Genomic DNA, 24655 nt, shown 5'->3' on the forward strand with positions numbered 1-24655 from the left:
GCACATGACCAGAGCCCAGGAGATGCCACATTAAAAATCCCTGCTTACTGAAGGGTTACTCTGCATCTTAGCCAGCTTCTGGGTGCTCAACTACAAGAGTATTTAATAACCAAGAGGAAGCTACAAATACCACCTGCTAAGTACAAAGACTTTTCTGTTGCTCTTCCTCTCCTTCCCAATTCCCACGTGGCCTCTCATGCCTTGTCCTCCTCTCCTCCAGGGGTCTTGTCCTCTGCTGTGCCTCAGCTCCCAACTTCACGAGCATACCCTACACTTGGTCTTTATCCGTAACTGCACACTCACCTAAACCTCAATTCCAAACATCATTCTTTTCTCCTGGCTCATCCTCAGAATATTCTGACCACAACCATACCTCATCTCTGGCAGGTCCCCAGAGCTATTGAGCCAACCACATTTTCACTGCCCATCACCGCCACCCCTCTTCCCTCCCTTCCCTCCTTGCTGCATGAGATTCCACCCTCCATCATTACAACTCCCTCCCTTACATTAGCTTCAACACTTTTGCCTTTTCAAAATTAAGACTTCTAACTTTGGTTACCAATAAATCTCTGCCAACCTCAAGCAGCTGAATACGCTAAGGAAATGAACAAACAAACTGCAATCACGCTGAGTGTCTGTCTTCAAATTCACGATCATAACCCTCAAGTGGGCCTTTGGGCTACCTGGCAATCCTGCTACATTTCTCCAGTTCATTTACTCTCACTCTTTCAATGACTATCTAAACTACCTCCTCTCTCCTCACAATCCTAATATCCAGACCTTTTCTTCACTCCCTGCTGATACCTTTGCTTCTTTTCACCGAGAAAACAAAAGTATCAGTAAAGAAACTCAACTGTCCCGCTCACCCTCCTCCGGTTACAATGAAAGCAGCGTCTGGCACTCCTGGTACAGTCCCTCGGCTTAATGCCTGGATCTCTCCATTCCTGCAGCAGCCCGTCCACGCTGTCCTCCATCACACATCCCCCCTCTCTGCTGGAGAATTCCGTTTGTACACTCCAGTATTTTTATCCTTCTTAAATCAAACCTCCCTTGACCACCCCTTCCAAAACTATCGTGTACCTTCCTTCACAGTAAAACTCCCTGAGTTATTTCTCTTCATTGTCTTTATTTTTTCCTTTCCCCTTAGAATTCACAATAAATACGCTTTGGTTCACACTATTGGACTGAAATCTGTCTTGTTACAGAAGTCAATGAGTGCATAAATGCCCAAGCCACTGGCAATTTAAATAGAATATTAATACACATCCGTGAGGGTGACACATCTTAGAAAGGAAAACAAGACACCGTCATAGCATCTTTGAAAGTAAGAGACTAACATCACTAGTGTTGGTACAGCCAGAGGTTAGGCAAACTGTGTGAATTTGCTGGACTATAATTTCCCATAGAAAGCAAGTATGTCCAAGAAAATCTCTACTACTGACAAAATGCTGAGTGTTCACAGAATATATCAGATGTTCATTTTAACAGAACTCCTTCTAAAATCTGACCTGTTAATACCTTTCTGAGGTCACTGAAGTATCCAGAAATCACATCATTTCTCCCATGAATCAAACTGGGTCAGTATTTACAGCCGCGCTGACAGATAATGTTTAGTGTGCAACGGGGAAACAATGCTGTTTATTCCAGCGGTCCCCTTGGCTTCACCGTCACCTCTGATGCACTAAAGGAACCATGAGGGAGAAAAACCCAGACTGAACAATGTTGTGATAACTGGACAAGAAGTCCAAATGGCAAATTGATCTTCTTCCAAGGGCGGAATTCCTTAATGGTGTGTAAACAGAAATGTTGCTTGACATAAAACAGTAACTTAGGAATGGAGTTCATATAGGTATAAAATGTTGGTGTTGGAAAATTTATAACATTCTTCAAACCTGTATTTTATAAAGAAGAAACTTCATGCCCAAGAAAAACCGAATCATCTCCAAAATAGAGTAGAAACCTAGAAGTTTTTACACCCTTCCACTCTGCACTCTCCTCTGAAGCAGCTATTTTTGATGACAACTGAATTAATACAAGCAATTCCAATGTCTCCCCTGAGCTCTAAACTTGCATATTCAGCTGCTTGCTTAATGTCTTTGCTCGGACCTAGAATAGCTAATAGGTGCCATAAACTTTAAGTAGCTCAAAAATAATCTTTATTCCCATCCCACTCAAAGGTATCGATCACTATTGTCTCAACTGAGTGAACAGTATTACCCAACTGCATGAGTCAAAAATCTAGGATTTGTCCTCATTTCTTCCTCACTCGTCTTTCCTCATAAATATCTGAAAACCTAGTGTTCAGTAGCAGTGCCTTGACTCTGTTCCTCCCAGGTCAGGAAACAAACGCCAAGGTCAATTTGAACAGTCACTACCACTTTTCCAGCACCTCTGGGACCAAATGTGCTCTTCGTTACGTTTCACGAAACGTAAGAGATCAATGGGCCCTCCTGGAGCCAATACTGCAAGACGTAAATGCATAGAGAGAGTTAACCTACACTTCTTATTTTATTTTAGGTATTTGACAAAAGCTGTTTTTGTTTAAACAGTCAAATGGGCCAGCGTGGAAAAATTAGCAATTAGCATCAGCAAAATCTACAAACAAAAGTCACAGAAAATCTGCCTGCCAGCTTTGACTTCTTTCAGATATTTAAAATGAGAAGTGACTTGGCATTATCTGTAAGTTTTTGACTGTTTACTAAGAACGTCAGTGTTCGAACGACGGCGCGGTCTGTGTGTTTCTGAGCTACGAGTATGGCCATTAGGAAGACGGTACAGCCTAACCCTTTCCCAATGTGCCCTGGCTGAGTGGCCCCAGATGCAGGGAGGAGTTGTCTGCTGACTCTCTCTGTGGGGTGGCGGGGTCTCGCTTTGGTTGAACATCTGGAGGTGATCCCCCAGCAAAGCTGAGCTGTTGCCGTGCTGGTTAGAAAACACAAGACAAACCATCTGTGCCACAGATAAATGTGCAAGCCCGTGTGAACCTCGGCGGAGGCCCCGTTGGTAAAACACACCGTGCGTCACGCGTCTGACACCAGGTGAGCTCCTTTGGTGGGGAACCCAGCCGAGATAAAGAAGGTGATGGCTGCACAGCTGCCCCTGCCCCTTTTATCTGGCCTCTTCCTCATCTGCAGTGGGTCTCTGTGTCCTCCATGCTGCTGTCCTGCAATTGTATGAACGTTAAGAATGCTGCCTGCGACCTACGACCGTTCTGGGTTCGTAACACACACACTTATACATACAGTCTACAGGCCAGATCACATTATTTACCCAAATTTCTAACACTTCAGGTGTTACAACTCAGCCTTGCAATTCTTATCACCCCCTCATGGGATCACATTTACACAAGTGCATAATATCGATGTTTTATATTCCACGTTCAACATCTTATGTCCTCTGGACAAATGCTGTAAAATGCATTAAATATCGAAAGGTTGTGCTGCTAATCCTTCTACATTAGCCCATCCAGCTCATCTCCATGTAAGTTACATTGTTTGCTAAAAATCTGGAAGTCATCAAGCATAAGTGTTTTTGAATAAAATATCTTTAAATTCTAATTTATAACTTTGGCCACAGAAATCCTTCATGTGCCCACAAATATCTTCAGATTTGGAATGGAAACTAAGAACAGGAGTGAATAAGGAGCAAATCTGTTTCTGACAGACATCTGATTCTCTGCAATTATCAACAAATCATTAAGCACAAGTGTTTGGATGTGATTATTAAGCCATGCAAAATGACCTTCCACCCAACTCATTGCTTTCTGATTTTGCCTCAGATTTTAAGGCAGATTTTACTTGGAGCATGGAAATGGCACACTTTCTTTCTTTTAAATAGATGTAAAATTCTTCTCTTGGAAAATCAAACCTTCTCCTTAAGCTCCAAGGAAACTAGATTTAAAAATAATGATAAAATTCTGTCTCAATTCACAAACAGATTAGGTATGTACCAAATGTTCTCAAAAACAACACGCAGAGCTTGGAGGTCTTTCAAATCTAGAGGTCTACTTAGAGAAGAACTCCGCCTCAAGCCAAAATACTCCATGCTATTTCGCTTCTGTGCATTTTAGGAAAATAACCAGAAGAACCAAAATTAAATAACAAAAGAGAAAGATTTTCCATATATCAATTCATTATTCATGTAAATTAAAAATCTAAACTGAAAAACATCCTTTCTTACCAATCCTGAAGATACATAAAATTAATCTAGGGACCAAGTAAATTCTTAATAAAAGCATGTTTTTCTTTATAGCTCTAAATGATTGTGTAAAACAATACCTGAAATTTAAATATCCTTTCTCTGGCTCTCGAAATATCCTAACATTCCAGTAACTTAAACGAGTGTTTACCTCTGAGAAGGAGACTGAAAACATCCTCCTCTCAGCTAGTTTGAGAAAGTTGCCCACTCACACTTCCGGTCATTCACCAGTTTTTATTGAGCACCTACTATATGCCAGGCCCTGCAAAGAGGGAGGTCAGTTAGGCAAGCTCTCCGTAGGGTGAACAGAAAATAAGCAACTGAAGACTGGAACTTCATGTGATAGAGAATGATTGGGGAAGAGTTGTCTGCCTGATTTGTCTGGGCAGGGAGGGCTTCTTGGAAGACATGAGGTTCGAGCTGGAGACTCCAACACCAAAGTGGAGTCACGAAAAGGCCTGGAGGTTGACACCCCATACAGAACTGTGGCTAGCGCAACTCTCAGAGATGGGATGAGATTCCCCACAGACAGGAGAGGAGGCCAATGTGGCTGCAGCTCAGGAAGGAAGCGAAGGGACTAGGAGATGAGGTCACTTGGGGAACAAGAGACAGATCAGGACAGCCTTGTAGGACAGAGATGCTTGAATTTCATCCTAGAAGCAATAAGGAGCAACTGAGGAGTGTTAGGCAAGCCTTTGACATAATTTGACTTGCATTTGTAAATGATCACTCCGGCCACCATAGAAGACTGGATTTAGGTGGGCAAAAGCGGAAACAGGAAGACTGACCTTTCAGAATGTAAAATCCTCAGCAAGAGAACAAGAACTATCAGGGGTTTCTTTTAACTGGAGAACAAAGGAATTATTTTTAACTCCTGTTCCGGCACTGTGTAATTTTATGTCCTTTTACATTACATAACAGGATTTTCCTGATCATCTCCTTTCCAATTTTCAGCTGAAAGTACACTTTCTTCCAAAGTTTTCTCTCTTTGCTCTTCAAGGGTAGTGAGTAGAGGCACCGTGAGGAATGGCATCTTTATTTATTTATTTTTGCTAACCCTTGGTGATTCTGAACTGTCTCAGAATGGATAAGATCTCAAAGCCGATTATCTTCCAATCACTTGACCTATGAACATCTCAATGATCAATCCTTTTCTTTGGTAAACTGGACAGAGGGGCAAACCCTGTCTCAAATGGACAACCCAGAGTAAACCCCAGCTGACAATACCTGCCACATGGAAATGCGGGCCCACTGTGGCCAGGCTTCTTAATTTTTCAGGCGATGCCAGAAACCTAGAATTGTGTTTGAAATCTTTCTATTTTTAATGATTTATCAATAATTCAAATGCCTTTTAGGACCAGCTCAGTGGAATAGATCCTGGCCATGGCTGTAAGCTTGTGACATCTGAAAATAACCCTGTGTATCCCTCCTTGATGGAACATTCTGCAGTTGAGATCACTTAGGGCAGATGTCTGCATGCCCTGAACACACCCCATCCTTCACAGCTGTGACTTCTTGTAGGCTCCTTGCGTGGTGAAAAATTCAACTGCTTTGCCAGGGGTTGGAAGTAGGGGTAGGGACTGACCACAAGGGAGAGCAGAAGGGAGTTTAGAAGTTGAGGGACCTGTTCTATATCTTGATCATGGTAATTAGATGACAATATGCATTTGTCAAAACTCACTGAACTGTACAGCAAAAGGAATAAATGTTACTGTGTGCAAATTATACCTCAATAAAAATTCAATAACTAACCATGATATTTGTTCCAAAGAGAAAACATGGTCAGCTGCATGATGAGCACAAAGACATAAGAGAAAACTGGGAAAGAGAAAATTCAGTGGTTTGGTTGACAACAAAGTAGCTTGATGCAGTATGGAGACAAGTGGGAAATATGTGTCTTGGAAATAGTCTAGCACTTTCAGACAACCATCTTCATTAACAAATAAGGAAAATAGAACTATTAGTGCCACATAGGAATATCAATACTGAGTCAGATGTCAGTACTGCTTACCACATTTAACTGCAAAGCACTTTCAGCACATTCGCTCAGGTAAGCCTCACTAGCTACCTCTAAAATGTGCAGGTTGGAGAGTAACTGGACAAAGAGGTTCGGGTTTTGACCAAAGATGCAAAACCAATAAATAATGGCGCTGAACACCAGAACCTTCTCTCAGAAAGAGTATCAAGCATTCTTGACCTTGCAATTCTAATGTGCTATGTATTAGGTAGAAAGCATTATCTGTTTGCACGTCTATGAGCCCATTGAAGGGAGAGAACATGCTTTCTTTATTTTCATTTCCAGTACGCGCAGCACAGCGGTTGCTAATAAATCTCTGTGGAACATCATAAGTTATTCCATGCCAGGAATTCTTCTGTAGAAGTGAGTTTTTATTGCTGGTTGATACAACTAATTTGATAGCAGGAGAGTAAGGATACATTCAGGATATGGGAGCATGGCCCTGGATGCAATTCTGCTTACAGGAATGGGACTACTCCAGACCACATGACACCTCAGGGTCACTATAATCCCTCAGATTTCATGAGTATTTAGAGAAAGAGCAGGAAGTTAGAGAGAGAGAAAAAACTACAGTCAGAAACTTATAAGCAATCAAAATCTGTAACAAAGAGACGGCTACACATTGGTAGTTTCCATGTCCACAAATCACTTAGCTATATTAAAAATTCCTTAGTAAGACTTAATTACTTCATCCTGTCAAATGAAGCTATTTGTCAAGGTTGGGAAACAACCAAATTATTTCGTTTCCCTCTGCCTTTGAACTGCCTGGAATCAACATCAGTTAAAGTACTCACATGGTTTAATTCCCCAGATATTTTTCTTTCCCCTATTTTCTTACCTCATTGTCATGTCCAACTATTGTTTTCTCATTCCATAAAAGCCTCTCTGACTAGATTAACAGTGCGGAGTGATACAGAAAGGTCGAGGTCCTTCCCTTCATCTTCAAGTTATGAATGAAGGAACGTTTAGGAACGCTACACGCTAAACCACTGAGACGGTCATTTAGTTCCTTTTACAAACACAGCATTTCATCACATCTAATAATAAGGCAGCAAGCCATTTTCTGTCTGTTATAAACCATCTTGTACTTGTACAGCGAAATGCTTCTATATGAATTCTCTGTGCTGATGTACGCTAGCATGGCAGCGTAAGTGAGTTTTTTTTTTAAGCCGACTGCGTACTACACAGATCTATTTACATTGGGCTAATCATGTCAGAATCGCATCTATTTAAGGGTAAAGTCGAAGTTTCTTTTATAAACCTCTATAGATAGATAAATAATCTAGGAGCCTTTTTACTGTTATAAAATTAAGACCGCCTTTCAGGACTAGCTAAAGTTTTGGGATATGCTATCCATCTAATGGGCAGAATGTACTCCGAAACTGGTGATTAAAGACTCTGCCTGGAAACAAGCTGTCAAACGGACAGAGAGAAATTAAACCTGACAACAGTAATGCCTACTTTCCTAAATGAAAGCCCAGTTCAAGTTTCTACTCATCCATTTTTCAAAACTTAAAACAAGGCATTTTCCAACCACCCATAGATGAGATGCCAACATTTGCATTTTAGCTGAACTTGATGAAGTCAGTAGACTTTCGGCTTCAGGCTTGCTCCGAACTGTGGCGAGATGTCTGCCCGACGTCAAACAATGGCAACCTTACGACATGCCAGAGCAGAATGAAACGTGGCCTGGCTGTAGTGGGCCTGGGCTGCACTTGCATCGCACTGTTGGAGAGCTATGTAATCCAACAGCCTGTCTAAATGGCCCATTATCGGGTCCACTGAAAAAAATAAAAATAAAAATAAAAAACCCCTTCCAAGCCCTTGCTGTTGTGGCTCAGGTGGCTGCAGTATTTCCTGTAGACGAAAAGGTTAGGGGTTCGATTCCCAGTCAGGGTATGTATGGGAGAAACAATTGATGTTTTTCTCTCTCTCTCTCTCCCCCTCCCTCCCTCCTCCCCCTTCCTCTTTCTCTAAAATCAATAAACATATTTTAGGGGGAAAAACACCCTTCCGAGATAGAAGGCAATGCATGGAAATTGGGAAGCAGGGCCAGGAACTGGGAATTCTCCATCCTGACAAACCCAAACGCACATGCGCACACACACACACCCCCGACATAAGATGACCTTCCTTGTTTGTTTGCCTTGTTTTTAATGGTAAGTTTTCTACTGTTTGGCAGAAATAAAATGAGGAAACTCTTGTCTGCTGCTTGGTGATAAAACCAACACTAAAACCACGAGCACAGGTTTAGGTGAAGGACAGGCTTTTGGGTCACACATCCTCTGTCGAATACCAGCTCTGTCAACTGCTAGCCCTGTCACCCTGGTTACTGTACGTAAGCCCATTCAATTTGAGTTTCTTGACGTAAAAGGGAGTAACACCCATAAGAATGTAAGCATGGTGTCTGAGGTAAACAGAAGACCCTACAAATAAAAGGGAGCCAGTATTATTTAAATGACCCTATCCCCCAAAGGCGCCTGCAGAGAAGGTGCTGGGAATTCAAGCCGTGCAGAAAAGCAAGGGCGGTAAGGGCACACTAGGAGAAACAGGTGCCGCCACAAAGCAAAGATCGCTCCATGGGCCTCACCTATTATACTTAACATTTCAATCTTCCCACAGGTGAGCCGCCGACAGCATTGCCTTGGTTAAACTAAAGTGAATATGGAGTGTTTACTTGTTTGATGCTATGAAGCGTGACTCAAAAAATGTAAACATTTTAGAATGTATATGCCTAGTAGTTGTTCTTCAAATTAAACTTCTTGGGAAAATGCACATTTTGCACAAAATAGCTGTATTTCAGGACTGCCTTCAGAGACCTTCATAAGGAAGAAGGTGGCACCCACGCCTAGGTATTCAATGCTCGTATGTGACCATGGGCATGAAAGAACGGACTCCTTTGAGCTTCTGTGGAGAGATCACTGGGAACAAGGAGTGGGTATGAATTGTGGAGAATAGGTAACACTTATGTTAGAGATTGTGCCAAGAAAAGGAATGTAACAAATACTACTTTCATAAAGGGTCAAATTCTCTTCTAAAACTTAATGAAAGCTCCCATCTGTTCTGTTCCAGCATTTGAGCAAAGTTCTATTCATGCCTTGCTTGTCAGACATAATATCTACCTGTCTGAATAAGGGCAACACAGGACATCTGCTTGGCCTGCCCTGTACTGGTCTTGTCATAGATATATTTTTATTATGATAAAATAGCTCTCATGTCAAAATGCCCAAGCATCATAGTAATATATATATAATAAATACTTATATCTAGAGTGAACCTTGACATATATAAGATATCATCTCATGATTTATGAGATTTTTAAAAGTGCTGGCTGATACCCAGTCAGAGGAATGCAGAAGATATTTATCACCGAGCATATATAAGAAAGAATGAAAAAGACAAAAAAAGATGTAAAATGGACAAGAATATCCAGAGAAGTCTTAAACAAGAATAACCAAACAAGTCTCAAGTCTTATTTCCTCACAGATAATTTCCTTCCCCCTATCCTAATGCTTAACACATTGTATCACTGTTTACTGGAATAGCTCCCCCGCTCCCCACATGGCAGGCTCCACCAGGACACTGAACGTTGCTTTCTTAGTGCCTAAAATAGGGGTTGGCACAAAGTGGGAGTTCGGTATGATTTGTTAAATGGATCCAAGCACAGACCAGTATTTAATTCAAATAAGTATTGAATGAAGAAAGAGGTTTCTTTAAATTTCTGCTCTTACAGATTTGGTAGAATGAATATGAAAATATAGGTTTTAGAAAAGATACTATAATGCTAGTTAAAAGAGAATCTGTTAGGCATGAATCAAAGCTATTATATTAATACTATAACAATAAGATAATTCAAAGAAAATATCACTGGGCAGGGGAAAGAGAGCTACATCTAATGACCTCATAATAAAAATGTCTGAAGATACTTTGGAAAATTTCTATGTATCATTTAGATAGTGATGTGATTAGAGATTTGTCCTTCACTTAAATACGCAGTGGTTGCCCTGGCTGGCACGGCTCAGTTGACTGGAGCATCATACTGTATACCAAAAGTTGGGGGTTTGATTCCTGGTCAGAGCACTTATGTAGGATGCCAGTTCAATCCCGGGCCAGGACACATATGGGAGGCAGCTAATCAATGTGTCTCTCTGTCTCTCCCTTCCTCTCTAATATCAATACACATTTTTAAAAAATAAATAAGTAGCAGTGGTTGGAATACTTCAAAAATCATAAAAATATATAAGTAACTGAGGTGTATCTTGTTTTCATTTATCATAGTTCATTTTCCCCAAAAGTCTGTGGCAATATTTAAAGTTGAAATGGTCTCAGAAGAAAATTGCCAACACCTTCTTACTTCTTCATTTGCTCTTTTGTATTTATGAAGAAAATTCTACTTTAGAAACCATTTTCTTTTCTTCCAATGAAAAAGAACAGAAGATACTGGCAAAAGTGACAGTCTTAGTTTGATGCTAGTATAAACTCTTGGCTTTTTGGAAAGGCTCGCAAGTCATCCTTGCATGAGTGTACTATACATTAGCAATAAAAGTTGTTTAATGTATTTCTGAATTTTATCAACATCTCAGAAAGAGAGAAAGACAAATGTTACAGCCCATGAATTTCTTACGGTCAAGCGTCTCAAAACACTTTCAGTGCAAGTAGAATATTCATGTTGATTAGCAGAGATACATCATTCTGACAGGGTTTCCACTCACCTTTCTAGCTTGCCCCATTGTGTAGATATAAAATTACAAATACTATATAAACCCGTTCCAGGGATATTTCTGATAATCTATTCAGTACTTACATCATAATTATATGAAGCAAGTAATTATTTTAACACACAAATTTTCCATTTAAATGTCATAGTAAATCAGCCAACAAGCAGGTAAATTATTTAGTATAATTAACAACATTTACATTGTATAGTTATAACAAGCATGAATGACCGCTTTCATAAATGCATTCATGTTATAGTGAGATCAAGAAAGTCTTCAAAATTTAACAAATAACTCATTGTATAAACTATGCTCTGAAAAGCACAGAGCAATTAGAGGGTATCATTAAAAATTTCATACCATGAAGGACAATCATATTTAATGTAATATAGGTTTAGAAATAAACCTACTGCCCTGGCTGGTGTAGCCTAGTGGATTGAACACCGGCCTGAGAACCAAAGGGCCGCCAGTTCCATTCCCAGTCGGGGCACATGCCTGGGTTGTGGGCCAGGTCCTTAGTGGGGGTGTGTGAGAGGCAACCACACATTGATGTTCCTCTTCCTCTTTTTCTCCTTCACTGCCCCACTCTCTACAAATAAATAAATAAATGCTTGTTTAAAAAAACTACTTATTTGTCTTCTTTGTCACTCCATTTTTGCTTCCCTCCATTCCTTGAAAAAAAATTAAAAAGTTGAGGAAGTAAAAGATGGAGACATTCTGAATGCCACTGCGCATCCGTGTCTTCACATGCACCTGTGCCTCCTGCTAGAACAGGTATCTCAAGAGCAGGGTCCTTGCTTTTAAGACACCAACCAGTAGGCTCCAGTCTGAATGGACTCAATACAGGTTCATCCAAGGTAACAGAAGACAAATGACATAAATTCAAGTTTCTGTGTTAATTGTTCGTCAGTGGATCGTCTAAATAGTTATAGCACACATAAATATATTATGATACAGAAACTCGGTAGCTTCGATGTCTAAGTTATGGCCCTCACCTAATGTGAAATACATGTTTTCATCACCTCACGGGGAAGGGCGAACTGTAACAATTTGTTTCTTGATGGTTCTGTTTTGAATACTTGAAAATGGGACAGAGGTTTAGTATGTTCTTTAATAAGATTTTTCTGTTCCCTTTGACAATTGAAGGCAGGTGAAATCTTTTCGAGAATCTGGAGAATACTCCACGAGCGTATACCATCTTGATTAAACGTATGGGATACATACTTGGAGGAAAGCCAGAGGGAGACCTGCTTGAGTAATCTAAACACCCAAGCTGAGAGGGGTTAATACATAAAGATCAGCTTTGTACTTTGAAGTTTTCTGGACTTCATTTTGCCTAATTAAGACAAGATTTCATAATCAAACCACTGTACAAACATGTACCTAAAAGTATAGGTTTGTTTCTAATTTTGGAAAGAATTCTTAACAGATTCCAAAGAATCAGCTCCACATGGGAGAAAATCTCTGATAAGACTTGCCTTTCTCATCGCTAAAATGCAGATGCCTGCTTTCCATCCTTGTTTCTGCCACGTGACTGAGATTAGCGTCACCCAACAAAATCTCAAGTGTGAAAATAAAATGTAGAGATTCTGATACTCGCATACCATCTGAGCCTGAAACAGTGGCAACTCGAGGTCATAAAGCATACATTCTAAAATATTCTTAAAGGTATTCCTAGGGATCTAACAAATACGCTTCCAGATCAGAATATAATCAGGTGGAAAGTAGGATTCCCAATCTCTCCTTCCATATAGATGTTTTTTCTCACTAGACACCAGACAATTTTTCACGAATACCAGCTAGTTTTAAGTAGTGCTGAGCGACCTCAAAACAAACTTAACTCTACCATGATCTAGCAAACATATGCAGAAGCACATTCCAGTCAGTGAGTGTTACGCCATTACACAGGAAGGAAGTCGGTTCTCCTATGATAAGGCTGACTTGGAAATGTAGGGAAATGCTAAAGCAATAAAATAGGCATCCATCTGATGATAGATGAGGAGTCTGAAATACACTGAAATATAGTCTGTACTAGACCGAAAGTTGGCAGGAGCGCCAGTTGCCACTGACTGCCATCCCCCATGCCCATCCACACACTTGTCATTCTCGAAAGCATCAGAGGGCTCGGCTGGAAGAAGTTCTGTTCAGGAGTGTGACCTTGAGCCCATGTTCCCTTCATGGCTCTGCCTTGTACAGTGGAGGCCAAAGGGAGGAGAAAAACTCTCCACCCACCTGCAGTCAGGTAAGCAGATGATAAGACCCCGGTCTCCTACTGCTATTAGAAAGATGATTAGACCTTTGCCCGGGAAGGTTTGCTTTGTTTACAATACAATAAAACATTGTAATACTAAGCCAATTTTCAGCTATCTAAGAGTAAACAGGAAATCATTTCTCAATATAATATCTCTATATGATACTTGTAGGTGATATAGTAACAAAGGCAAGTGAATAGAATCTTAATATTCAGGACTGTAACATTTTCTAGGAATGAGAAGATCCCATTTTATAAGCCAACCCTAGCAGAGAGTAGTAGCAAAACTGTGCAGACCAGTTTTGCTTACAAATTCACCGAAAATGCTTTACCAGCCCGTCTGCTATTGTTAGATTGTAATCACTGTTTCTTTGTGGTCGCCCCAGCAGGAGAGCGCCTAAGGATGTGGTGTGATAACAGACATCCCCTCTCCATTTCAGCCACAACAAGGCTGCCAGAGAGAAATTACCACAAGGCTCTCAGAAACTGTTTTAAACACTGTTTGGAACAAAGTGGGACATGCTGGAAAATAACTATAACATGGAAACACACAAGTTGCTGAAAAATCCCTTGTTGGCTAACCTTGTCCTCACTGCCTGCATCTGTGCAAACTTCTGAGATGTCAAACCATAACATTCAACTCTGCCCTGAGCCTTTCCTGCAAGCACGAAAAATGAGGCTGGGCACACACTGGGTGGCTCAGTTGGTTGAAGCACCGTCAGTACCCCAAAAGGTTGCTGCTCTGATCCCCAGACAGGGCACAGACCTAGGCTGTGGGTTCGATCCCCAGTTGGCCCACATATGGGAGACAACCGATCAATGTTTTTTCTCTCTCCTCTCTCCCCCTTCCTCTCTCTCTAAAATCAATAAACATATACTCATCTGAGGATTTAAAAAAAAAAAGGTTCTCAGGCATACAAGACTTTGCTAATCTATAATCTCAAAACTGCTACAAATGTCCTGTGAACATAATGATGGTGAAAACCCTGATGCTGGGATGGTGTCCTTGACCCTTGATGGCCATCTCCTTTTGACAACAACAGGTACCAACGATCGCCCTTGAATGCCCAGGTCAGTGCAGAGGACCCCGATTTCCACAGTGGTGGCTATGACATTCCGACCTGGCCAGGGGGTAAGGGGTGGCTTACTTTGTTCATGTGGATCTGTTGCTGGTATTGCTTCTGCTTCTCCAAGAATTGCTGGTGCTGCTGTTGAATGACCAGCTGAGCCAATGTGCTCTGAGGCAAAGGTGCAGACTGGGTTCGATTCAGGGGTCTGTGACGGGGTAATTTATGGGTACCTCTAATGCCAGGTGAAATTCTCTCTTTTGTTGCCAAGGGAGACTGAGGATGTAAGGGAACCCCACCTGAAAAAAAAAGAACAAAATATATGTCCACGTACACACACACCCAATTTTGTTTAAGAAAAAACAAGAAGCCACAGAAAACAGATGCAGGGATAAAGTTTATGAAAAGGAGTGACTTTCCCAGGCAGACGTCAGACGAAGGCTGGGTTGGATGGGGTAAGGCAGAAGTACCAGAGCACTGGACGGGCACACGTCTGACCAATGAATGACTCACCATTTGTCTGCCCTAGCATTCGAAGGTTAAATAAGGTGAGATTTTTTTTTCATGGATCTAAAGAAATAACTAAAGATAATAGTCACTCCCACAGTACCTGGTATCTGGAAGAACTTGGGAAATGGTAAATCTCTATCAGTGTCTTGAGTTAAAAAGATACTACATTGGATTGCTGACAAAAGCCCCCGAATGATCTAGAAATGGCGCCCTTATTAATTACCAGCCACAAGGAGCTTTTGCTGTCGCATTTGTTCTTTCAGTAATAAGTGCTGCAGTAGAGCTTGGTGGCTGCTGTTGGGCTTTCCCTCTAAGGCGACGTGGGGATGGCTCGACGATGGCGGGAGGGTGGCCCCGAACTGCCCAGGCAGAGGGACACCTTGCCTCAGCGGCTGGGTCTCACACTTCTGTTTCTCTTTCAGTGAATTCGAAGCCTGTGTCAAGAAATAATAAAGATGTGAGTCCCCTTTCATCTATGTGGGTCATAGGTCTGTATATCCTCAGATTAGTTTTTTATCCCGTATCCACCCCACTCTCCCCTAAAAAAGGCCCATCTTACCCTGTGCCTGAGTAGGGATAACAGCAAGACTTTTAAACTAACTGAATTAACAAAGGAGACAGAAAAGTAGAGCTGATGCATTGCAGACAATTTAGTATTGGGTGTCATTGTACTTAAAAAGATCTTTTAACATTAAAAATGATGTTAATTTCAGGCTTAACTAGGAAATGTATTTCTTATTTTAATGTACTGATTAAGTAAAAGGTATATAGGAAAAGTAAAATTTATTCAAATTGCTAAACAAAAGATACATCATAGCAATTAAGAAGCTAGAGACGAAATGGTCTGTAATTCTGGAGTCTCCAGTACAAGGAATAACTTGTCCCTTCTCTCCACATCCTCTAATAAGTTCACAGAGCTGTAAGTTTCCAAGATTTAATTTTTAAAATAAAATTCTTCAGATAGCTCATTGAGAGTCTGTACAAAACATGCAGGAATTTCATTTAAACATGTATTTTATATTAATTTGTAACAGATCCCCAAATCTCTAAATATTGAAAATGACATTCCAGATACTTTTGTTTAATAAAATAAACTACAAGTGGAATTATATCAAATAAAAATGCTATTAAGAACTTGAAATGTATGATAACAGTAATAAAGCAATAATAATTACACCATCAATAGTAATAATGAATTATCCTATTCAAAGGGTTTAATGAATGGTGGTCATTTGAGTATTACAAAAGCAGAAGTCTAATACCTCAAAATTATGTGGCATGTTTCTTTTCAAAACTCATGTTTCATCTTTCAAAATTGCTGTGCACCAGGGAAGCAAAGCAATTTTCAGTGATGGAGAAATTAAAGGACAAAGAGGTAAATGGTTTGTCTTAGTCACACAGCAAGTCAACGCAATATTTCATCTAGAAGTGATGCCTTCTCTTGGCCCCTGTTCCTTAAAATTTCCCACTACTCAGTGGGGAAATGGAATATTGGAGGTCCCTTTGCCAAAGCAATGCTAAGCTTGAAAAATTAATTGTGATGGCCTCATCCACACCAAAATGGAAGCAACGAAAAATGAAACTTCAATCCAAACCACATTGGTTTATTCATCCAACGGCACCAAATTGTATTACCATCAAAACATTAAATGGTCTGGCTTTAGTACTTGGTCCTTTGAGAGAAAAATTCTCCCTGACCACATTAAAAGTGGTGTATGTTTGTGTTAGCTGGTAGGAGGGTCTTAGGGCTTGCAAAAGGGAGTGAATATAAAATGCCTATTCATGTGTCATAAGAAGTTTTCATGTCAGTATCTGCCTGTCATTGGAAGAGATAGGGAAAATCAGGAATAGAAGGGAAATAATTTTCAATAAGTGAAGATTTGAAAATATCATCCATGGATATTTAGGTTTAGTTTCACCCTTAATTCCTTTTTAATTTTTGCTAGAATCCACTGTTTACAAAGGCTTCATGTGGAATTTCAAGGACATGGTTGAATCTGGTATTTGTAAGCCTTTCTTCTTCAATCCCCAGCTATATAAAATCCCCCAATTTTGCTTTCTCCCCACTGGTATAAGATTACTGTATCACATAAAACAACATTCCACTCTATTAAAAACACCAAATATATAAGATACCTCTTGGACTTGTTTTATAAAATGTACTGAACCCAATGACCAAATATATCATTTAAACATGTCACTCTAGGTGTGCTCATATATACGTTAGTATACCATATCCAGATATTATATTCTGAAAATAAATTAGTCAAAAGATGGTCCACTTTCTATGATTTCCTGACCTGGGAATATTGTAAAAAAAAAATCTGAGTTTGACAAGTCACACCCAGTGAAAGGCTCATTTCTAAATACAGGCAAAACGTGTGCCAGGGGGTCCACACACTTCTCTTCACATCGACCGTATCACATGACCTTTACATAAGTGCAATTAATTTAATTTCCACACACTCCACAGCCGAATTATTCTAGGTAAAGCTTACAGATCTTTTACAATGACAAAAATATTTTTTAGGGAATATGTATTAAATAATTATTGCTGTCTTCTGCTGGTCAGACAATTACCTCCAAAAGATCCTATTTCAGTGGTCAGGACTTTTAAAGTAATTTCTTCACTTTGAGTCTCCTGGAGAGAGTTTAATATTGTCCTTAAAGAGGTTTTCCAGATATGTACTCTCCAGTACGATCCAGTCAGTAACTTAAATTCTCAAAATGAATTCATTCACAAAATAAATTCTGTAAACATATGCTCTCATGCTTGAAACTGCACCTCTCAGCACTTGCCTGGGTGGAGTCCCAGGTCTGCTACATACTGGCTCTCTGACCTTGGACTTTTAAACCAGCACTAGTCTCAGCGTCTTCTTTTGTAAACCTGTGGCTCGGAATCCCTGTTTCATGGGATGGTCATGTGGAGCTAATAAATATCTGGAGAGTACTTTCTTTTTTAAAAGCTATGAAGCATTTACAAATGTTAGTTATTATTTTTAATATATTATTATATGAACCAGCATAAGTCTTTAATTTGAAATTAAACTGAACCTCTTTGAACAACTCAGTAAACAGCAAAGGAGACTCCACCACGTTTCCCTGAAGTCGAAACATGCAAGAAACGCGAGCTCCCCAGGGAAAATGTCACACGGGCCGCTCTGGGCTGCTGCCGTGTGGCAACTTACACTGAGCTGCGTGGGCACTGCCGGGAGCCCCAAGGTAATGTTGGGTAGAGAGGGAGAGGTATAGAGACTCAGCAAATTCATGGAATCTTCGTGAATGAGAATGCGTTGCTGGGAAACTATTTGCTGTGAAAAAGATAAAAAGAAAAAAATACAGTGAAAGGGGAGTCTCAAAAGATTGCAATACCACAACTTTTACTGTGAAATATTCAGATTTCAGACAACAGGGTTTGTATTATCATATTCACCCAAACTAATTTTAAGTATTTTGATGATTTATGATTTCTGTATCCAGATGTTATGTGTAAAAATTAAATTGACATTTCCTTCCTCAGACATAATTACAAAATTTGAAAAAAGGACTTCTGTGTTCATTTTGCCAAATTCAGTTTTATAATTCTAGCTTTATGGACCAAAATCAGCGTGTTTGTCATCAGTTGGTAAAGCACAACAGTAGAGTTGAGTAATTCTTATGAATATATATACTTTTTTGTATTATTAAGTGATGATTTTATATATAGTCATCATATAAGACTTCTGTGATAATTAATCATATGTTTTACTATAAAATTTGTGAATAGATGACTGGGTGGTGCTTTGGATCGTTCACACTTAGAAACCGAAGTGAATGTCAAAGTGCTACGTGTTTCCGGTGCCACACCAGCCTTCGTTTGCACGGCATACACACAGCGTTTTGGCCTCACGGTCCTTCTTCCAACAAATACCTTCTTTAAAAATACAACACTCAGAGTCATGTTTTCCCACATGTGGCCTAATATGGTTGCTTGAATTACATTTTCTGTTTAATTCTTGCTTCCCTCCCAGAACTCTTATACAAAAAGAGTTACAAAGGTCTTATTAGACTAAGGAACTCTGGCCTGATATGGTCCCCAAGGGAACAACATCCCTGAAAAAGAATACTCCATGTAACAGTATGACACAGTGACTGCTTTCTTCCCAAACAAAAAGCATATGGGACTCCAATAATAGACCACCTCCAAGAGGGATACTGCACACACGGGCCCTGACTAAAGTAAATATAATAACTTGTCAAGCATGTTTGGGGGAGCTGTAGATTTTCCCCTGGACAAACCTGGGATATCAATTAACTGGGGAAAATATCATGTGCTAATACAATGCGACCTCAGAATGTCACTGAAGAGTGATGCACCGGCAAAACACAGGATGTTATTCCAAAACATCACCTCAGTCATACGTTTGTTTGGAGATGAGTCATATAGCCTTAAGATAACAAAGGCAGAAGGTTAAATGTGGATTTTTCTCATTGCAACTTGAAATCCCAAGCTCGCTCAGATTCTGTTTTTTCTCTAAAGAAAAGCCAGATATTTGTGCATGAAAATCAAGAGGTATGCTGAAACTTTTAACATTACGTTGACTTTCTATGTAAGCTTTTATAAAGTTGTCTAAAACACCATAGCATGAAGATTGTTGAAAAGAATTTCATCGTTATAATGCATGAGATTGCAATTTTATCTTACTGTTATCAGAAACAGTTCCATATTTGTTCTAATTAAAAAGATAAGCTACTAGTTTGCTTACACTAGTATTCCTTTAACCTAAATTTTAAGTATAAAAATATATACCCGACAAGAACAGAAAGAATGCATGAGGAATTAAAATTTTTAACTAGCTCACTGACAGCAAGTGATCATTTACAATGAAGGGGTTATTTTATCTGCTTATCCATATTCATAGAGGAGACATAAAATGTGGAAAAACAAACGCTGTGAAGTGATGTCTAGTATTCACTCATGGGTGCCTCTGCCGCTCACAGCGCCGAGACTTGACACGCACTATGGGCATGGCAGCAAAAGATATCACAGACCTCACAAAAGAGGTGACTTTGTTCTTCTTTTTGTTCAGCGACATCCTTCCATGCCCTCACAGGATGCAAACATACACGCAAGTGAGAGAAAGTGTTTTTCTCTCAGGTGGATGAAGGGCAGTGGCGCTGGCACAGCCTTTGACCAAAGTGAAAGAATTTGGGAATGCTCTCACCGTGGGGCTTCAGACCCCTGTAATTTCATACCAACACTGAGCATCCCCTTCCTACGGCAATGTACAGGTTCTCAGCACCTGGCATGTGCCAAGCCCTGTGCCGGGGATATTTGGGCTGATAACCTATTTTCCACAGGCACTCTTCCAGCTACCACCACGCTCCTGTGATGGATGAAGAACCGGAGTGATTTCCCCAGGTCTGGTTCCCAGTGGATCAGCACTAAAACTTTAAAAGGGATCAAAGCTATACGATTTGCTGTCAGGTTCTACTGCAGAAGCTACACACCACTCTGCACCATTATTGAAGGATATGGAATCAGTTAAAAAGTATGAAGAAGAGGGAAGCTATAGAGAAGAAAAGGAAGCAAAATCAGGCCCTATGACCTATGGAAAAGGATACAAGTGTCCAGCTGACCTGAACATAAGAAGAAAGCAAAAGACCTGGTGAGCTCATAGACACGAGGACCTTCAAGTCATGGAGTCACCTCCTAAGAAAGCAAGGACAGGCCTGAGCCCCTCAAGTTCACTCGGTACAGTTGGCTCTCCCCAGTTCTTCCCAGAGACTGTGAACTACGGGGACTAGGATGCCAGGTGGTTTATTTCCTTTGATTGCAGATACAAAAACAGGCAGCACTCCTGCAGACGGGCAATGGCTACAACGTGAGCAGTCCATCCGCTCCATGTTGATGCTTCCTAATGAGAATCTGGAGCTGTATTCCACACAGCTGGAAGAATGTAGACACACTTGAAAGTCAGAGAATCTGGCGGTGAGAGGTACCACCTCACTCAAACAATGACGGGCCCTGACCAGTATGCTTACAAGCCTGGATGGTTACCCCGCCTTAGCATTGTGGTGAGCTCACATTTATTTTCAGACAAAACCAGGATTCTTCCAGGAAGCAGTTTTGAAACTGAGCCAGCCCTTAAATCAGGGCTGTGCTAAGATGTCAATGTTTCACAGCTTAGAATGTGAAGAAGATGGTTTAAATCTAAAAAGTTTTCAGAACCACAAACAATTGTGGGAGTTAGATAAAATGAGAAAATTAAGTATATAAATAGATAACACAAAACAATGGATAACAATTAAGTTAGATTAACTGTGTGGTATTAGGTGGTGGGCGTCTGAAGGTGTCCTACACCACCTAAGTTCACATGCTATTCGGGTGCGCAGAGAAGCAGAGAGCTAACTCTCTATAGTAATCATCCCTATAGTTAGAGTCAGGTTAAAAACTTAAACGGCACAGAGCGGGGTGTCCATTTTAAATCAGGCTTTGATGGGCAACAGCATTTCGGCAGAAGGAGCATGCTCTTGAGAAGAGGGATACACTGAGACAGGAGTTGGGGCAGGCAGGGTCTCCTCCTATTTTAATCACGATCTTCAAAATTCCATTACTTTTCTCACCACGGTAATTGGAAGCCTATCTTATGGATAATATCTGCAATTCACATCGATAAAATACACACATAAACTGAAAAATTCTATGGCTCTCGATAGAGCTATTTATTTTGCCAGTGAAATTAATAAGCTATTAGTTTGAAACAAAAGGTTAAAAATCTCTTACCTAATGGACACTGGCAAAAAAAAAAGTAGAAAAATGTATGATGTCAACAGTTACAGGGATTTAGAAAGTTGAAAACCATCACACACTGCTGGTGGGATAGTGGACCGGTCTGGCAATCCTGGTGAACAACCAGCACCGGAAACCCAAATAATTACACTACACACCATGACTGAGCCATTCTTCTGCCAGGTGTTGCATCTTCAAGAAATTCTCTGACTAAAGCTATAGGGTGATGCTGGTGGGAATACACCAAAGCACATTTTGGTGGTGGGTGAGAACTGGAGGTCACGGGGTCATCCGATAAGAAAATGGGTAGGAACGCCCACCACTGATTATTAAGGTGATTAAAACCAAACTATTAGGTATATGCATCCATAATGACACACTGGACCTAAAAACACATGCTTAGTGATAAAAATAAGAAATGGAGTAAGATTGATAACCCCCTGCCATTGATACCCACTAAAATTCATGGGCACAAAGCAAAAAACACATACGATGCGAGAACCCACGCAAACAAAATTACAGGAGAGAATGACTGCTTATGGGTGCAAGGAAAATAGAAGCAGGTGAGGCAGGACAGCCAGATTGGGGTACCGCCCCACCTCTCTCCCCTTCTGTAGGGAAACAGGCTTGCAAGGAAAAACACAGACACAAACAAGGATCATTTCTATCCAGCGGGGCCAGTTACCCTGACCGAAAAGTGGCCAAGCGCCAATTATAATGCCGTTATAATTTCATCAGGATTGCAGACAGAGCTGTACCCATCATGCACCGATGCCGTGACAGTTCCAGAAAGGACAGAAGCTCCCCTTCTGTGTCCCTTCCCTCTCCTTTCGTGTCCCTCACCATTAACCCTAAATATTAACCCTAGCACCTGGACCCTTTGGCGGGACTCACTTCTTGAGCCCACCTGCATCCTCGGAGTGTGTACTTCCACTTAATTAGACCTCTGTGCTTTACTGAATCTTCCTGGCTTGCTACTGAATTCTTTCTTGTGCAGAGACAACAACCTGGGTTGAAGCCTTCCTCTGGCTTCCCTGTGAGCCTCTGACATCATGGGGATAAAAGAGAAGGAAGAGAGAGGGAGGAAGGACACCCATCTCTCTCAAGAAGACAAGCCAACAGATGACCCTTGCCAATACTAGTTATGTAAATAATCACCTACTTTTTAAGAAGCTCATAGGAAAAGTGGATGTAGAATTTTCAATTTACTGCATGTTCTAAATTACTTACAATATGCGTGAGCATTAGAAAAAGAATGTAAGTATCTGCAGTTTGGGAGAGAGGCAGTCAGGACTAGTGAAAAGAAGTGTGGGCTGTTTGTACTGGAGCTCTACCACTCCCGGCTTTCAGCTCTGGGCAGCTGCTGCCTTCCCCGGACATCAGTCTAAGACTGAAGAATCTCTGCCCAGCTCTATCGGATAATGCCTGTGTCCATCAGAACAGCATCCAGGAAGACATGCTTGTAAACCACAGTTTTGGCTCGAAAAGGTCCCTTTCCCCAAATCTAGACCATCTAAAAAGACAGCCAAACAAATCTTTTAATGGGTGCCTATGGTTTTCACACTATTTTCAAGATAGCATTTTTGTTTCTACTCTCAGGTGGCTGCTAGAAAATTAGAATTTCCATGTGACGAAGAAATTTTTTTAGGCAGTAAAAATCTCTTAAGTATTTATTTTTATCAGACACACACAAGACTGTATGACTATAAAACGGTTTGGAGACAAATATAATTGTCATTTAACAAGACTTGCTTTGCATTTAAAAGGCATTGATGTTTTGTTAAAGGTCTTACTTTACAATATTGACTCATGTTATTTCTAGTAAATGATTCTTTTGTCATAGCAACCTCTTTTCCCTCAGGGGAGGAAAGCGTTTTATTTGCTGCCATCCCAAACCATGGCCCTACACCCACTCAGAAGAGAGCATAACATTTACAACAAAAATGTCACAACAACTATTATGAAACAATAGGCAGATGAGTCATGTGGGACTGGAGCAAAATAGCGACATTTCAGCTGACTTGAGAGTACTTAACCTTATTACTAGAATCCTTTTTAAAAGTTGTTTCTATCTGCTGGAAAAAATTATTTAAAAAATAGCACAGCGGAGCCAGCCACTAATGTTCAACCAGAAATAAACCAGCTGCTTGGCTACTGTTAAAATAGCTATCAAATAAATCTAGGAATCTGAAAGAATGGTGTTGATATTCATGGAAACACATTGGAACCCACAAGCCCACAGTATTAACAATAAAGTAACCAGATAGGTAAAGACATCTCTGACTGCAGCTGGAAAGAGAAACTCCTTAGGTTTCAGCTCCGCGACCATGTTTGCAAATGAGTAAAGGAAGTAGCTCCAACAGTCTGAGTTTGGGACCGAGCATATGTGAGAAATAGAAGAAATGGAACAGAAGTGGTCAGAGCAGATGGAGACTCAGTCCCACATGACATTTGCTGGCTGGAAGACAAACACGCTAATGAGCTTTCCCTAATAGGAGTCAGTACTGGTAACGACAACAAAAAATGAACTTGCTTCACACTCCCAACTTGCCACCTGCCTTACCACCACTGATTCCTCCCAAGCAGGCCGGCAGGGGTGGGCATTACCACCTTTCTCTAGATCTGGGGTTCAAGGCAAGTTTAAGGACTTGGCCAATGACAACAAAGTGGTTGGGTTTGGAGCCAGGTACCCAGTAAGCCTTCCGAATAGAAGACCCATATATTTTAATTCACTGTGTTGTTTCCTTAGTCTGGACTTATGAGTAAATTCTCCTCCTGCTCTTGGCTTAACCATTATCTGAATTCTGCAGGTCATGTGAATTACAAGACAGAAAATTTTCTTTTTGCCTAAGCTTCAAGATCACCTGCTATACAGACTAACTGCTCTGTTTCCTAAAGGCAGAAGAGGGTAGAACACCATTCATTTCCATGGGCTCTGAAAGAATTAGGGGACCGGCTTTTCTGCTCACAGGTCACAGAATAAAGAATTCATTCAAATGTGCCCTGTTCCACTATTTTAAAATGAAACCTCACCCGTGGTGCTTCAGCAAAGATGGTAAAATAAGCCTATTTTCTAAATGGCGCAGTATGGAACTAACTCAGTTTTTGAAAGTGTAGTGCAAGATG

General features: G+C 40.6%; 1 protein-coding gene across 26 annotated transcripts in view; it reads right to left on the reverse strand.

The window, feature by feature from the left end:
- The window catches only part of HDAC9 (histone deacetylase 9), an 825995-nt gene that overhangs the window by 307711 nt on the left and 493629 nt on the right, over positions 1-24655 (reverse strand). For all 26 annotated transcript variants that reach the window (XM_053926230.2, XM_053926229.2, XM_053926235.2 and 23 more), the window contains 3 exons: positions 17946-18068; positions 14981-15191; positions 14329-14546 (listed from right to left, as the gene is read on the reverse strand). In XM_053926230.2, coding sequence (XP_053782205.1) covers positions 14329-14546; positions 14981-15191; positions 17946-18068 — 552 coding nt within the window. The remainder of the gene's footprint in view (positions 1-14328; positions 14547-14980; positions 15192-17945; positions 18069-24655) is intronic.

This window comes from Desmodus rotundus, chromosome 6, assembly GCF_022682495.2.
Source record: "Desmodus rotundus isolate HL8 chromosome 6, HLdesRot8A.1, whole genome shotgun sequence".
In the NCBI taxonomy this organism is placed as follows: Eukaryota; Metazoa; Chordata; class Mammalia; order Chiroptera; family Phyllostomidae; genus Desmodus; species Desmodus rotundus.